The sequence below is a fragment of the Scyliorhinus canicula genome, chromosome 18, assembly GCF_902713615.1.
Source record: "Scyliorhinus canicula chromosome 18, sScyCan1.1, whole genome shotgun sequence".
Lineage (NCBI taxonomy): Eukaryota > Metazoa > Chordata > Chondrichthyes > Carcharhiniformes > Scyliorhinidae > Scyliorhinus > Scyliorhinus canicula.
The window spans coordinates 10886700-10903932 of record NC_052163.1 but is presented as its reverse complement, the minus strand read 5'-3'; the positions used below and the strand labels follow the sequence as shown (position 1 = coordinate 10903932).

Below are 17233 nucleotides of genomic sequence, written 5' to 3'. Positions count from 1 at the left end.
TGTTTCAGAGGGGCAGTAAAGAGTCAGCCACAGGGCTGTGTGTCTGGAACGGCCAGACCAGGTGAGGTTGGCAGATTTCCTTCCTTAATCCAGGTGGGTTTGTATAGCAATCGATGAGAGACTGAGACCAGATTTACTCATTGAATTCAAATCCCACCAGCTGCCGTGATAGTAATCCCCAGATTACTAGTAAAGTGACATTACCACCACACCACCGGGGCTGCATTGGGTTGTAGAGAGGCAATCACTTGCTTCCAGGGCTCCATCTCCTTAACTGTGAGCAGTTCAGGGCGCCACATCTTGGAACCCACAGGCAGGGGGTTTATACAGTACATGGAGAAGTTTGCCAGTGATTCATGCTGGTAAACTGTGAAGTTTCAGCTGGGTAAACTCCACAAGTCCCGTTACGCCCACTATCAGATCAAAGCCGTGGCTATTTCCAGCATGTGGTTGTGTCAGGGGAACAGGCTCAAAGAGCTGCATGGTCTCAGTCCTGTTGTTTCTGTTATCTAAGTTTAAGGTAAATGGCCTGTGTCCTTGCAGTAGTAGCGCAGACACTCCAGTCAGTCAAGTGGAAACTCAACAGATTGGGTGGACTGATCTTAATCGTGGTGAGTTTCTAAGTGCACCAGAGCCTTGGCTGATCAGCCAAAGGGCAGCTACATTAAAATAAATCTGTTACATTAATAAGTGAAGAGAAAAAGGCCACTTTCCAATACTCTGGGTTAATGCAGACACTGATCTTCACTGGAGCAGATTGGAAAAGGGAAGCTCCCATCAGCAGCGGGCTGGAGATTTTCATGTATCCCCGAGTCTCCTCTCGGTTGGCAACAGTGCTGAGCATGTGGGGGGGGGGGGGGGGGGGGGGGGGGGAGACAAGAAGGGGCTGAAGAAGAATTCTGAAGGGGATTCACTTCTAAACACTTGAGGTGTTAAGATTTTTTGGTTCAACTCCTGGGCTCTCTTTCACCTCACTAAGATTTCAGGATTCTTGAGTGTGGGTGGGATTAGTACCCGAGCTGTATGAATAGGCCAAACCTCCTTCCGTAGCATCGCCCACTCCCTCCCCTGCCCCAGCCCACTTGTTGCTGAAATCCTGTAGACCCGGGTGTTCCAATGCTCTCCTGCCCGATTATCACCTCGCTGTCTGTGGGATCCTGCTCTGCGTGCATTGACTGCCACGTTTCCCACAGTACTGCAGGGATTACATTTGTTTTTAAATAATGTATGTAATTAGCGTGTTGGGGGGTGTCCTGAGGTTTTGAGAGGTGCGTTGTATGTGCTGCTCCGGCCTCCCAGACAGCAAGTTGGGAATATAAACTGTGCCTATGGGTGGACGGTTTAACCATTCCACGGACATGGGGAGAACGAAAGGAATGAGAGATATTGAAAGAAGCAATTTGCTTTTACACAGCGATTCATCACATCCCAAGTTTCATAACTTAATACATTTTCTGAGTGATGCAGCATTTAGGACAATTCTCGCTCGGCTGCAGTTTCATTTGACAAGTGTACAGCTAAGCAGACATCCCTGAGATGTATAAAGGACGGGGGGTGGTGTATAAACCCACTGTGTGAGCAGGGGGGCTGGGGGCTGAGTTCTTTATCGTTCAGAATAGATGTAGAAATATCGCAGAAACAACCACTTTTCATGCATCTTATATGATGATTTTTGTTGTTCACAGTAACTTCCCTTTCATGAAGAGGCACCGACGCTCCAGTCCCAGTCCAGTGATCCTGCGGCAGCTGGAGCTGGAGGCGAGAGCAAAAGCAGCTGCAAGCGGGACGAAGGTGGTCGACATAACACAGGTTATGAGCAAGTTAGATCGCAGGAACCAGCTGAAGCAGGAGCCTCCCAAGGAAGAGGCTCAGTAAACAGCCTCAGCAATTACTAGACCACCATGTCTGCAAAATGTTCAATAAATTCAACATTTAACACAGTTAAGGGCAGGTACTCGGTGCTCGAGGTGTGTGAGGATGCAGCACATACTGGCACCGGCACTTCACCAAGCTGAAATGTCACTTTATTGTGAGCTTCCTTCCATACCCTACCCTCCAGCATGTCTCCACTAGCCTATCCCTTTCTGTCCTTGTCCTGCTTCATCAAACCTCTCCACACCCTCCCCTCTTCTCCACCCTGCTCTCCTGTACTCCTTCCCACGCTCCCATCCTGCCCTCCTGCTTCTCCCCTCCTGCCCTCCTCTCCCCTCCTGTCTCTCCCTTCTTGTCTCTCCCCTGCTGCCTCCCCCTGCTGCCTCTCCCCTCCTGCCTCTCCCTTCCTGTCTCTCCCCTCCTGTCTCTCCCCTCCTGTCTCTCCCCTCCTGTCTCTCCCCTCCTGTCTCTCCCCTCCTGCCTCTCCCCTCTTGCCCTCCCCTCTTGCCCTCCCCTCCTGTCTCTCCCTCTTGCTTCTCCCCTCCTGCCTCTCCCCTCCTGCCTCTTACCCCCTCTCTCCTCCTGTCTCCCCCTCCTGCCTCTCCCCTCCTGCCTCTCCCCTCCTCTTGTCCCTCTTCTCCATATTGCTGCTCATTCTGAGTCAAACAATATACAAGGAAACTGGAGGTGAAATTCGCCCAGCCATTGCTGTGAGCCTTCTCTGTGAATGGGGTCTTTGTATGGGGAAAAAATGTTGACTAAACCTTTACTTTTCAGGTATACCAATGGCTCAATGATGTATTTCATGTTAAAATGCACCATTGCCTCACTGACATGCAATAATTTTGTGGTAAAATTCTTCTTGACCTAGCATAAAAGAGCAGCACGGTAGCATTGTGGATAGCACAATTGCTTCACAGCTCCAGGGTCCCAGGTTCGATTCCCGGCTTGGGTCACTGTCTGTGCGGAATCTGCACATCCTCCCCGTGTGTGCGTGGGTTTCCTCCGGGTGCTCCGGTTTCCTCCCACAGTCCAAAGATGTGCAGGTTAGGTGGCTTGGCCATGATCAATTGCCCTTAGTGTCCAAAATTGCCCTTAGTGTTGGGTGGGGTTACTGGGTTATGGGGATAGGGTGGAGGTGTTGACCTTGGGTAGGGTGCTCTTTCCAAGAGCCGGTGCAGACTCGATGGGCCGAGTGGCCTCCTTCTGCTCTGTAAATTCTATGAAAACTTGCGCCATCCCTTCACTGCTGAGAGAGGATAGAGAGAGGCAGCTCACATTTATGTCACACAGCTTAAAAAAAATAAATTTAGAGTACCCAATTAATTTTTTCCAATTAAGGGGCAATTTAGCGTGGCCAATCCACCTACACTGCACATCTTTGGGTTGTGGGGGCGAAACCCACGCAAACACGGGGAGAATGTGCAAACTCCACACGGACAGTGACCCAGAACATAGAACATTACAGCGCAGTACAGGCCCTTCGGCCCACGATGTTGCACCGTCCTGTGAAACGCGTCTAAAGTCCCTCTACACTATTCCCTTATCGTCCATATGCCTATCCAATGACCATTTGAATGCGTTTAGTGTTGGCGAGTCCACTACTGTTGCAGGCAGGGCATTCCACGCCCTTACTACTCTCTGAGTAAAGAACCTACCTCTGACATCTGTCCTATATCTATCTCCCCTCAATTTAAAGCTATGTCCCCTCATGTTGGACATCACCATCCGAGGAAAAAGGCTCTCGATGTCCACCCTATCTAATCCTCTGATCATCTTGTATGCCTCAATTAAGTCCCCTCTTAACCTTCTTCTCTCTAACGAAAACAGCCTCAAGTCCTTCAGCCTTTCCTCATATGATCTTCCCTCCATACCAGGCAACATTCTTGTAAATCTCCTCTGTACCCTTTCCAATGCTTCCACATCCTTCCTATAATGTGGCGACCAGAACTGCACACAATACTACAAATTCGGCCGCACCAGAGTTTTGTACAACTGCAACATGACCTCATGGCTCCGAAACTCAATTCCTCTACCAATAAAAGCTAACACACCGTACGCCTTCTTAACAACCCTCTCAACCTGGGTGGCAACTTTCAGGGATCTATGGACATGGACACCGAGATCTCTCTGCTTGTCCACACTTCCAAGAATCTTACCATTAGCCCAGTACTCTGCCTTTCTGTTATTCCTTCCAAAATGAATCACCTCACACTTTTCTGCATTAAACTCCATTTGCCACCTGTCAGCCCAGCTCTGCAGCTTATCTATGTCCCTCTGTAACTTTTAACATCCTTCTGCACTGTCCACAACTCCACCGACTTTAGTGTCATCTGCAAATTTACTCACCCATCCTTCTACGCCCTCCTCCAGGTCATTTATAAAAATGACAAACAGCAACGGCCCCAAAACAGATCCTTGTGGCACACCACTAGTAACTGGACATCAGTCAGAGCATTTCCCATCAACCACCACTCTTTGTCTTCTATCAGCTAGCCAATTTCTGATCCAAACTGCTAAATCACCCTGAATCCCATGCCTCTGTATTTTCTGCAATAGCCTACTGTGGGGAACCTTATCAAACACTTTACTGAAATCCATATACACCACATCAACTCCTTTACCCTCATCCACCTGTTTGGTTAACCTTCTCGAAGAACTCAATGAGGTTTGTGAGGCACGACCTACCCTTCACAAAACCATGTTGACTATCTCTAATCAAATTATTCCTTTCCAGATGATTATACATCCTATCTCTTATAAACCTTTCCAAGACTTTTCCCACAACAGAAGTAAGGCTCACTGGTCTATAGTTACCGGGGTTATCTCTGGTAACTATGCCGGGAGCCGGGATCGAACCTGGGACCTCGGCGCCGTGAGGCTGCAGTGCTAACCCACTGCGCCACCGTGCTGCCCGTGTGGCAGCAATGCTAACCCACTGCGCACCGTGCTGCCCATGTGGCAGCAATGCTAACCCACTGCGCCACCGTGCTGCCCGTGTGGCAGCAATGCTAACCCACTGCGCCACCGTGCTGCCCTTTATGTCACACAGTTAAAGGAACCTTTTGATCACCACCTCAATGAAACAAGGCATCTATTAATTTTATTGCCACCCTGGCATAGCGTGCTGCCCAGGATTATCCCCGGAGTTGTTTTGCCAGCGGGAAGCAGTTTACTCAAATAGATAGGCTTTCACTTGCAGCAATGTTGCCGGCACAGAGCAGAATCAGCTCACAGGAAATTATGCGTTCAGCAGCATCCTACAAACAGCGGTGAGAGAAATGAGCATCTCATCTGAGATTCCTAGTCAAGAAATGTCGGCCTAAACACTGAATCTCCTTCACTGAGGTTCTTTCACATCTACCCAAACAGGCAGACTGGGCTTCAGTGAAAGGTCAAATCTGGCAGGTTGGAGTAGCTCTCGTCCCTAACTCACAAGCAAGAGGCTCTATTGGCTGAGCCAATTAAAGTAAAATAAAACAGTAAAGTCACCATAGTGCCAGAGGCTGCTTTCCACTTTGAGGGGGAGAGCTGACTGGTGGTGATTTAACCTGTGGGTCACCGCATCTCAGGCAATGGGCAAGGTTGAGAAGACCTTTGTGATAACCTCAGCCAATTAAGCTGATGCAAAAGGGCCGATTTTCCAAACTCGAGGTCCCAGCACAGAGCTAAATCCTTTGAGAGCAGGTGCTGTGCCCACAAGTATCCATAAATCTGGTTTAGTGTGAGCTTTTGTTTGATAATGCTTTTCTGTGGAAGCTCCGTGGTATGTTTTACTACAGTAAAGACATTTTTGAATTTATTTTAGTACAACTGCACTAACTACATGTTTAGAACTCAGCCACATAATGCAAGTCAGGCGGTGTTGCCAAATAATTATTTTCATGCGAGCAGTACCACATTGTCCAATTGTTCATAGATGTTGACTATTTCATTCAGTTTTCTGTTGCTTCCCATGTTCAGCCCAAACGCATTCCCACCCAACATCCCATCAGCGTCTCCCACCATTACACGTACCCCCCATCATCTCAAATCTCCCACCATCACTCACCTCAGCATCCCAGAATCTCCACCATCCCGAATCCAACACCTTGTATTAACATTTCCCTTCGAACCCTGTGTACAATGTACCTGTCTAAAACTATACTAGTAAGTGTCTACGCAAATCTAAATATTGGCTATTGAACACAGTAGCCAATTGTTACTGTCTGTTGATGTGATTGAAAGCTGATACTTCTTCACTTCAATTAATTACTTCCTGCCGCTAACGTGGTCACTGAAGGTTTATAAAGCAGCCTACATTGGCGGGTAGGGAGATTCAGAGGGTGGCGCCTTATTAAATCTGCCACTCGAGTACATCTTTGCCAAGGCAGCTGAGGAGGAAATTTCATGTGGGGAAATGTGTGATCTGGTTCATGGGTAAGCTGGAGGGTATGTGTAAATAGTCAGTGGGAAGAGGAATAGAAAAGTCACAAAAGTACTCAGTAGAGTAAGAATAATTATTGCACTCACATAGAACAAGTCATCTGGTGACAGGGAGCCCTGCAAACACAAACATCATCACGTTGTCCTTTGTAACTTTTAAACATGAAATTGTGTACAGATTTAGAACACAGAACATAGAAAATACAGCACAGAACAGGCCCTTCGGCCCTTAATGTTGTGCCGAACTTTTGTCCTAGATTAAGAACAAATTAATCTACACCCCATCATTCTACCGTAATCCATGCACCTATCCAATAGCCGCTTGATGGTCCCTAATGTTTCCAACTCAACTACTTCCACAGGCAGTGCATTCCATACCCCAACTACTCTCTGGGTAAAGAACCTACCTCTGACATCCCCCCTATATCTTCCACCATTCACCTTAAATTTATATCCTCTTGTAATGGTTTGTTCCACCCGGGGAAAAGGTCTCCGACTGTCTATTCTTATCTATTCCCCTGATCATCTTATAAACCTCTATCAAGTCGCCCCTCATCCTTCTCCGTTCTAATGAGAAAAGGCCTAGCACCCTCAACCTTTCCTCGTAAGACCTACTCTCCATTCCAGGCAACATCCTGGTAAATCTCCTTTGCACCTTTTCCAAAGCTTCCACATACCTAAAATGAGGCGACCAGAACTGCACACAGTACTATTTATGAAATTTCCCAATGCTGCTGTCAGGATAAATGTCTGCTTTCTGAAAATTAGGTGCAAAGAATGGTCAATCACCCCTATTTGAATAATTTTGGTCAATTTCTGTTGAAGTTCTGAATGTTTTTTAGCGCAAACCGTGATTTCTGATACCATCTTCAGGCTGGTGGCTGGGAGATGTTAATGAGCCCAACAGATCAAAATTAACAGGTTAACGTCAGTAGATGCTGCTGATGGTTCATTTGAGTCACTAAAGGTGAAAGCGCAATAGGAAATAAGGAGTCAACAAGCTGAAACAACACAGGTTACAGTAGTCTTATTTTCAGGTATAAGGACATTAGTGAACCAGATGGGTTTTTACAAGAGTCACCATTGATTTCATGATCACCATTAGACTTCCAGATATCAAGTTTCGAGGTGGGCGCGGATTTGAACCCGGATTCCCAGAGCCTTACCCTGGGTATCTGGATTGCTAGTCCAGTGACGATACCACGGCACTATTTGCCTCCCCATTTGTCACTCAATTATCTGAACAAAAATGATACCTGGATTACAGGGGTTGAGATTCGAGGAGAAATTATTCAAATTAGATCTGTTTTCACTAGAATTTAGAAGGCTAAGGGGTGATCTGATCAAAGTATTCATGAAATTAACAGGGAAAGACAGGGTAGATAAAGATAAACTATTTCCACGGGTTGGAGATTCGAAAACTTGGGTGCATCGTCTAAAAATTAGGGCCAGACTGTTCAGGAGAGATGTTGGGAAGAACTTCTTCACTCAAAGGGTGGTAGAGATTTGGAACTCTCTCACAAACAGCAACTGGAAATCTGAGATAGATTATTGTTAAGCAAAAATATTGAGAGATGTGGCCACAGGCAGGTATATGGAGTTAGGTCAAAGATCAGCCATGATCTGATTGAATGGCAGGACAGACTCGAGGGGCTGAATGGTCTGCTCCTATTCCTATGTGTGGGAGGGAGGTGGGGTCTAGGAAGAATTACAATGAGTTTTATCATCTCGGGCATTTCCCCATGGAGAGTGTATGATCTTTGAAAGTTCAGTTCTCCACGACATTGCCTCACCGTGATTCAGCAAAATAAATCAAATCAAATCAAACAATAGGGTTGTATTTGCAGACCAAAAATACAGATCACAGGAGAAAGTGTGTTATAGGAATGATTTGCATCTAAGAAAAAACACAGTAGCAGGAGACCATATAAATAGGATAACATACAGGTGTAAATATAAATAGGATAACATACAGCTATATACAATACTTAAGATTGAACTCTATACAAGGCAACATACATCTAGCACAAGGCTTAACATCAGATAGTATGAGGGTGTGTTCCAATGTATTAATGCACCGGTTCAATTAACGATCTAGTAGAAACAAGCTCAAGTAGTTTATCTGTGTCCTCACAACTGTAAGATGTGTTACTGTTTTGAAGTAGGTTTAAATTTACACAATATGCAGAGCACAAGTAACATATTTTAGTTGTAATGAGCTCTGAAGTTATGATTCCGATAGTTTTAATGTCGTTAATCCTCATTTGTAATATGTGTATCGGCTGCAGCGAATGATGTGCTGGAGTATTAGACTAGACGAGTGTGTCAGAGTGGGGAGAAGCAGCTTTGTGCTCATAATGGATCCACACACCACTACGTTCCCGGTCACAGATACGAACACATGAATTAGAATTGTGTCACTGTGGGAGTGCAGCAGAGTCTATACTGCCAGATTGGAGGACAATTTACCACTTGAGTTGCTCCCATACAATTCCCAATTTCAACATTGGCCAAACCCAGCAGCAGGTTTCCCATAAGCCATAAGTGGCCATGATAAAGCAAGGAGGAGAAAGAAGGGTTTGGACAACTAGTAACTGAAGGGCCAGTGACCCTCCGCTGCCGGCTGCTCCTGACAGAGTTTTAGGAACTTAGTGAAGCAACCTCGGCCTTCGAGAGATTGTTGCGCCATTTTTAAAGGGTGCCCAGATCTAATATAAATAAAAACAAGAATTCCCCCCCCCCCCAACTCAGATACAGAAAACCCCCCCTCCATGGATGGAGGAACCCTCTGCCCCCCCCCCATGGACACGTGAACTCCCTCACTCCTGCCTCCCTCTCACAGGCAGGGGAACCTCCTGCTCCCCACTTGGACATGGGAACCATCCTCCCCCCCCCCCCCCCGGAATCCCCCCCCATGGACTTCCCCATTGAAAGCCCCCCCCCCCCCCCCCCGCACTACCCACTGAGGCACTGCCAGGGTACTGCCTGTGGGCTGCACTTAGCCGTGCACCCACAGCGGGGACCATTCACCCGGTTCCTGTGTTACAAAACCTGTCGTCAACCCCTCCATGTGACATCACACCGGTGGAGGGAGGAAATCCCTACATGGCGGGTGGGGAGTTGGTGGATAAAGCGGGGAGACCTGCCAAGTAGATGGTGCGGTAAAACAACCTCCTTCAGTGATCACAGCCAGTCCAGCAGAGCACTCTGGGCCTGAAAATACCCCCAACATCTAACCCAGTTCTGTCCTTGCACAACTTGAGATTGTTATGCCATTAGTTTTTGTAGCATGTCTCCCATAACTCTGTATTTTAACGCTGGAATTCCACAGACTGGAGCTCCTGTGAACAGTGGATTTGCAAAATGACATGTTGTGGCTGAAGGTTCTGTTTCATGTTCATTTAATAAAAATAAAGCCATGCTTATCATTACACATCTGCTTTGTGTGTTTTCTGTTGAGTCTGATTGATGTTCTCATCTTGTTCCAAACCCTGGATTTGACATTTCTGTGTTGGTGTAAAACTCCAAATCCGTTTCCTTGTTTTCATTGTGTCTTTCACATGTTCAGAGCTTCTTCCCATGCACCCAATGCCACCATCATTGTTGAACACCATCTTATGCCTTTTTGCATCTTTATTTATAACTCTAAAACATCAATCTTTTACCCAAAGCACATCCTCCAACACTTGCCCTTTTGTATTGGGTCCAGTGAAGTCCATGTCTTTGTGTTCAGCTCAGCTTTATTTTGTGCTAAAATAATCAAGCTCCCTCTCTAGATTGTTCCTTGTTATTTATTTATTTATTTATTTTTAAATATAAATTTAGAGTACCCAATTAATAATTTTTTCCAATTAAGGGGCAATTTATCGTGGCCAATCCACCTAACCTACACATCTTTGGGTTGTGGGGGTGAAACCACGCAGACACAGGGAGAATGTGCAAACTCCACACGGACAGTGACCTGGGGCCGGGATTGAACCTGGGTCCTTAGTGCCGTATTCCCAGTGCTAACCACTGTGCTAGTTGTCACCCCCCCCCCCCCCCCCTTGTTATTTATTATGGTCTGAGGAACTTGTATGATTAGACAGTTCCTGCTGCTGACTTTTGATAAAGTAATTCCGCTACTTTGCGAACCATCGTCCTTGCCCACCCTGCCGGAGATCTTTCAGTGTTTCTCCACTCCGTCCAATTTGCTATTTCTTCATTTTCTCCCATGCGCATCTCTTCCCTTACCGTGTATTTTGATCAATTTTTCCTGATTTTCTCTACACAGCACACTCTGCCGCGCCCCCCACTCTTCCCCTTCCATGAGTTTCCTGCACCCTCGAGAAGCTGGCACCCCGATGCCAGGAACAAGACATAGCTGCTCACTAATGGGCTGTTGAGAAGATAGACATGGCACCTGGCCAGATTCTCCGACCCGAGTTCGCCCCGCCTCCTCTGCCAACGAGCTCAGGACACTCAGCCAAAACTCCATTCACTGCAGCGAGGACCGGGGTACCCTGCCGGTGTGAACGGACAGAGAATTCCGGTAACGGCCTTGCTCCAACGCCCTTCCAGAAGTGAGAACCCGGTAAATTTTATTAAAAATTAATTCATGGGATGTGGGTGTCCCTGGCTAGGCCAGCATTTGTTGCCCATCCCCAATTGCCCCTTGAGAAGGTGGTGGTGAGCTGCCTTCTTGAACCGCTACAGTCCCTGAGGTGCGGGTATACCCACCGTGCTGTTAGGGAGGGAGTTCCAACATTTTGACCAGTTATGATGGAAAGTCAGTTTGTGGTTGTATCCAGTTAGTCACCATGTCGTGTGCTGACGTCTCTGTAATTTACATTTGTTAGGAAGGTGAGAATCTTCCAGAAATTGTGTTATTCTAACCCCTATAAAGTAAAATAGAGCCCACAATGTATGCTAGGGGATTTTCTACTTTTGCATAGTGTCCAAAAACAATCTTTAAAACTGGTGAAGAAAAAGAAAGTAAAACGTTAGTGGAAATAAAAAAAAACATGCAATTTGCAACAAAAGAACAAAAACTCCAGAGTCAGACATCAGATGACACCTCACCCTCCCACGGGACCTCCTGTGTTGTTACTGTTCTATGCTTCTGTCATGCAAGAATACAGCTGCTTTGACAGGGCTTATAGGATACAGCAAAGACTCAATGAGGCAATAATGGTGGCAGGAGCACTCAACGTCCACACTTAGGACAATGGCCTTCTCTGGGCAGACACTACAAAGCCTTCTGCAAACTTGAACACAATGCTGGGGTCAGTGTTCCTGACTTCCGATGTAGAATCCAATGGCCTCCCACTACAGATATGACAGGAGAATGACAGACTGAGTGGATATTTTCCAATCTGATATATTGGTAATGAAGGATACACAACTTCATAATCTGTAGTCATGGCAACATGTCCTGAAAAGCTCTTTGGTGTAGACCAGGAACAACACCGCACCAAGACCAGCATTTAAAAATAATTAGCGTAGCAACCCAGAGGGGGGGGGGGGGGGGGTCTCTTTGTTTTGTTTTAGGTTTGGGTTGAATCTTTGCCAACGACGGGCGTTTATTTATTGTTTCTCTTTTGTATATATGGGGGGATTTGTTCTTTTTGTTCTTAGATTTTTCTGTTACTGTTTTCTTTTTTGTGAAAATGTGAACATTTGAATAAAAATTATTTTTTAAAAAAAATTAGCGAAGACCCCCACCACATGAAAGAGAATCTATTCTCACAATGTCATCACTATCAGGAAAATATGGCATTTCTTATTTAATTTTCTTGATGTACACATGGAAGCTACTGATCGTGTGATTCATTGCAATGTTGCTAAAACCTCTTCTCAATCGTTGCAATGTGATCCTTGTACCTGGCAGGATTCTATAATGTCTGTTTCTTTGTGTTGAAAGAGTTGTGCAGACAGTAACCAGAAAATGACACTGGAATTCACCACCCATGAGGCCTATGGTCGCTCAGTTGTTGAGTTGTGCAAGACCGAGATCGGTAGATTTTGCCCTGATCTTACTGAATAGCTAGCAGTCTGAAGGAGGTCAGGCGGTTTGCTCCTTCACCTTTTTGTTGTGGTCTTATGTTCTGAACCTTTTTTCTTTTTTTTAATAGATATGCAGGTTTACTGCACCTGTTCCTCACCTGACCGTGTACACAGGCTTATGTATCCCACCTTGTCCCCCAAGCCCATCCTTATCCAACCCCAGCAACGGTGATATGCCCTTTTTCTCTCCCAGATATATTCCACTGCCAAACAGTGCCATCTGCCCCTCACCCATCAGCGTAGCGATAGACAGCACCCCAGCAACAGAAAGAAAATGGGAGCAAAATCCTTCCATTTCTAATCAATTTTCCTCCGTTGCTGAAAGCACCGAGTTGTCTACTGGGTCTGAAACGAGCAACAGCCACCAGACACCAGTGTCTGTGGAAACCAAACCTTCTCAGAAATCCAAAATGGCTCTGTCCTTCAGCAAGTTTTTGAAACGGGGCTGTACAAATTCTCCCGTCTTTGCAACTTTGTCACCCAAGTGCATCTCGTTGAACAATCGAAAGATCCAACCCCTAAACGCTGAAGAGAAACAGCCGCAGCAGAAGCCAAGAAGGGTGTCCAAGTAAGCAGTTTCACTTATCTTCCACTGTTTTTTGATTTATTTCTAGATTTCAATTAACGCATTGTAGAGTTTCAGGCCAGTCAGCTTCTCGAACATTCCTCGATTTAATTAAATCAAGGCTGACCTATACCTCAATTCCATTTCTTTGTATTTGTTCCATATGTCTTGATACTCATACAAACAAAAACCTACTGACCTGAGTCTTGACAGTTTCAGATGAACCAGTTCTCACAATATGATTAGGGAAGAGAGTTCAACAGTCCTACTATCCTTTCAGTGAAGAGCACATCTGCATCCAGAACAACTTAAGCCATTCCAGATGATTAAATGCAATGCCTGATAACATATTAAGTCAAGCAAACCAATTCGGAAAGGTCTCAGCGTTTACCTCTGGTACACTCAGTGATAATAGTTTTTGCATGTGGAGATGGAATCAGTGATAGGGGCATTACAGTGAGCAGCATGGTAGCACAAGTGGCTAGCACTGTGGCTTCACAGCGCCAGGGTCCCAGGTTCGATACTCCGCTGGGTCACTATCTGTGCGGATTCTGCATGTTCTCCCCACGTCTGCGTGGGTTTCCTCCGGGTGCTCCGGGTTTCCTCCCACAGTTCATCCAAAGACGTGTAGGTTAGGTGGATTGGCCAAGATAAATTGCCCCTAGTGACCAAAAAGGTTAGGAGGGGTTATTGGATTATGGGGATAGGTTGGAAGTAAGGGCTTACATGGGTCGGTGCAGACTCGATGGGTCGAATGGCCTCCTTCTGCACTGTATGTTTTATGTTCTAAATCATTGGTTCCGGGCCAGTAAGGAATGAAGTTGGACAGGAACGGGCCACATTGACACTGTACCAATACCCACTGACCAGACCTGACTCAAATATGAGTGATCACCACTTGGCTCAGGTATTGGAGAGGGTTGGTATTCACGGAGCTGTATCCCAGCGAGAAGTAGCACCTTCAGAAAAGAAAAGGACAAAAAAAATATGAACCGAGGGCAATCAGCAAATGAAAAAGCCCAGAGCAACTGTGATCCTTAAAGGAAAGAGAAAATGCTGGAAAATCTCAGCAGGTCTGACAGCATCTGTAGGGAGAGAAAAGAGCTAACGTTTCGAGTCCGATGACTCTTTGTCAAAGCTAACAGACAAAGTGGGAAATATTTATACTGTGAGTGAGAATGAAAGATGAGTCATAGCCACAGAAACCCAGGGAAACCGGGTGCTAATGGCCACAGAAACCAAGGGGAAAGAGCAGGGCCGGCCCAAGGTACCGGCAACTCGGGCAGTCGCCCGGGGCGCCATGTGCTAGGGGGCGCCAAAGACTCGGGTCCCGCGCATGCGCAGTTGTGCCGGTGTCAACCAGCGCATGCGCGGTGGCCGCCCTCCCCCAGGGCGGCCCCCCCCTCCATCCGCCCCCGCCCGCCCCTCGGCCCCGCCCCTCGGCCCCGCCCCTCGGCCCCACCCCCCCCCTCGCCCCCCCCCCCCCCCCCCCACCCCCCGGCTCCGCCCCCCGCCCCCCCCCCCCCCCCGAAGGGCGCTGAAGTTCAGCTTGCCCGGGGCGCCAGCAACCCTAGGGCCGGCGCTGGGAGAGTGCTAATGGCAGTTCCCAGAGAGAACAAAAGATCAAACAGCAGAGAAACTAACATCAGAGGTGAAACTGTGACTGATGTAGATATGGGGGGAGAGGAAGGGGGAAGCAAAGGGGAGAAGGGGTAAGGAAAGGTGGATAAGATTGGGGGGGGGGGGTTAATATATATTAAGAAAGAGAAGAAAGAAATAAATGGTAAAAGACAGTTAAAATGAAATGGGATGAAAACAAATGGGTAGAGCTGATCATCTGAAGTTGTTGAATTCGATGATCAGGCCGGAAGGCTGTAGCGTGCCTAACCGGAAGATGAGATGTTGTTCCTCCAGTTTGCGTTGAGCTTCACTGGAACACTGCAGCAGGCCAAGCTCAGACATGGGGGCATGGGAGCAGGGTCTTTTGTTAAAATGGCAAGCAACAGGAAGGCCAGGGTCCTGAATGCGCACAGACCGAAGATGCTCAGCAAAGCGATCACCCAGTCTGTGTTTGGTCTCTCCGATATAGAGGAGACCACATTGGGAGCAGCGAATGCAATAGACCAGATTGAAAGAGGTGCAAGTGAAACGCTGCTTAACCTGGAATGAGTGTTTTGGGCCTGGAATGTTAAGCATGGAAGACCTTTGACAAAGAGTCATTGGACTGGAAACGTTTGCTCTTTTCTCTCCCTGCAGATGCTGCCAGACCTGCTGAGGTTTTCCAGCATTTTCTCTTTCGTTTCAGATTCCAGCATCCGCAGTAATTTGCTTTTATCCGGTGTGATCCTCAAAGCATTTCGAATGTTTTTGGAACCATTTGTTGTGTTTCATTCTGTTCCCTCAGCTTTTTCCAAATCAAAGTGGACATCCCATCCGAAAGCAAAATTTACCCCATCGATTCCGAGGATGAGGGTGAAGATTGTCACTGCCCCCACAATCACTCTGCGAAGGAGGTGATTTGTCCTTGGGAAAGTAAGGCGGAGGAAAGTAAAGCAGGCTGATGGGAAATCAACTTAAGAACAATGGACCACGGGATACCCAAGTATTTGCACTGCCTTAATTCCAAATTCATGTGCCCATGATTCCTCTCAGGAAATATTTGCCACACCAACCTGAAAGGTCCAAATAAGTAAACCTTTGGAATAACAATGAGCAAAGGGATGATTATTGTAACTGCAGACTTGCGTTTGCAATGCAGTAAAAATGGTTTAACTTCTGTTTATTTTCCATTGAGATTGATTATATATAATCAGAATAAATAAGGTACACATCTGTTGGAAAGACAGTCCTGAGCCCTTGCTTTTTTAAAGACCATTCCTTTTCAGACTGTAAATGGAACAGTAAGATTTTAGTCTTAGTTAAGAAGGAAGTACTTCTACATTGCTTGGCGCCGTGATCTTGTCAGGACCCAGAATTTTTCAAGTTGTATGTGTTACTATTGTGTACATTTCTACTTTCATAAAAAAAGGAAACATTTGCATTTATATAGCAACCGTTACGACCACCAATGTCCCAACGCTCTCTGTATTCCTAGCCGTGACCAGTGGTGTATGTTGACTAGTTAACACAATCAACAGCACTGAGTCTTCCAGATGGTGTAACGTACATTAAGAATCTTCAGTGAATTTCAGAAGCAAAGTTGTGCAAAGTTGCCCTGCTGACCTTTGTGGCCAGTAAAAGTGTACAGATCTACAGCACAGACAAGGCCCTTCGGCCCATCCCGTCAATGGAACTCCACTTGTGAAGTCCTCCAACCATAGAGTGATGTGGTATTGATTCTGGTGGATGACAATTAGCTGTGATGAAGTACTCAAGATATTTATGACATCATGTTGACAGGATTATGGTTTATAATCACAACTCGGTATCCCATTGTTATCTGAATGATGCTTCTGGGCATCAGTTGTTCCATATATCATGGATCAGGTATAGAATGGAAACTCTGCTTTTTGTTTCCTATTGTTTTTTTGATGTTGTAATTCTATTGTACAAGTGCCTGAACAGAAATGTTTGTTTGTTGTTTTTAGCAACCTTTATAACCTTTTCATTTGTAAATCCAGTGAGATTGTTGGTTCCAGTTGCTGCTAAATGTCCTTGCTGCTGAGGTATTCTGGTGTTAAATTAAAACGTGCACATTCAAGTATTTGTCAAGTGTAATTTGTTATCTTGACGTGGGTCTGATGTTTTTTGACATATTTCATTGAATGCTAATCAGTGAAACCCTTAAATATTCTGCCCTGCCCACCTCTTTAACCCTTTCGAGAAAGCCCAAAGTAGATGCAGAAAAGTCATGTTTTAATGGACTAGATAGTCAGAAACCGGAGGTACCATCCCCCTCCCCCCCCCCCCCCCCCCCCCCACCCCTCACCAACCCCCTGCCCCCCACCCGGAGATGTGCGATGATTGCACCCCAAGTCCCAGTGCTCTGACTCTGTGAAAATTGTAAGTTTGTACTTCCCCTGCTTCTCGGGACCCTCCAAAAAAGTTTCCAGTCTTGAGTTAAAGACTTCATATAAGATCATAAGACGTAGGAGAAATAGGCCATTCAGCCCATCAGGTCTGCTCCATCATTCAGAACATGACTGATCTAATAATCTTCAACTCCACTTTCCCGCCTAACCCCATAACCCTTGATTTCCTTACTGATTAAAAATCTATCCATCACAGCCTTGAACATACTGAATGACCCAGTCTCGACAACCATCTGCGCTAAAGAATCCCACAGGTTCAATGAGTTCTGAGGAAAAGGAATCCTCCTTATCTGAC

General features: G+C 46.3%; 1 protein-coding gene across 2 annotated transcripts in view; it reads left to right on the top strand.

Annotated features, from left to right (window-relative positions):
* The window catches only part of rgs9b (regulator of G protein signaling 9b), a 98507-nt gene extending 81945 nt beyond the window's left edge, over positions 1-16562 (top strand). The window contains exons 17-19 of one of the 2 annotated variants that reach the window (XM_038776864.1): positions 1686-1809; positions 12411-12910; positions 15312-16562. In XM_038776864.1, coding sequence (XP_038632792.1) covers positions 1686-1809; positions 12411-12910; positions 15312-15468 — 781 coding nt within the window. In that variant the 3' untranslated portion in view covers positions 15469-16562. Of the gene's footprint in view, positions 1-1685; positions 1941-12410; positions 12911-15311 lie in introns of those variants that run through there. The other variant, XM_038776863.1, reaches the window with a different exon arrangement.
* The last annotated feature ends 671 nt before the right edge of the window (positions 16563-17233 follow it).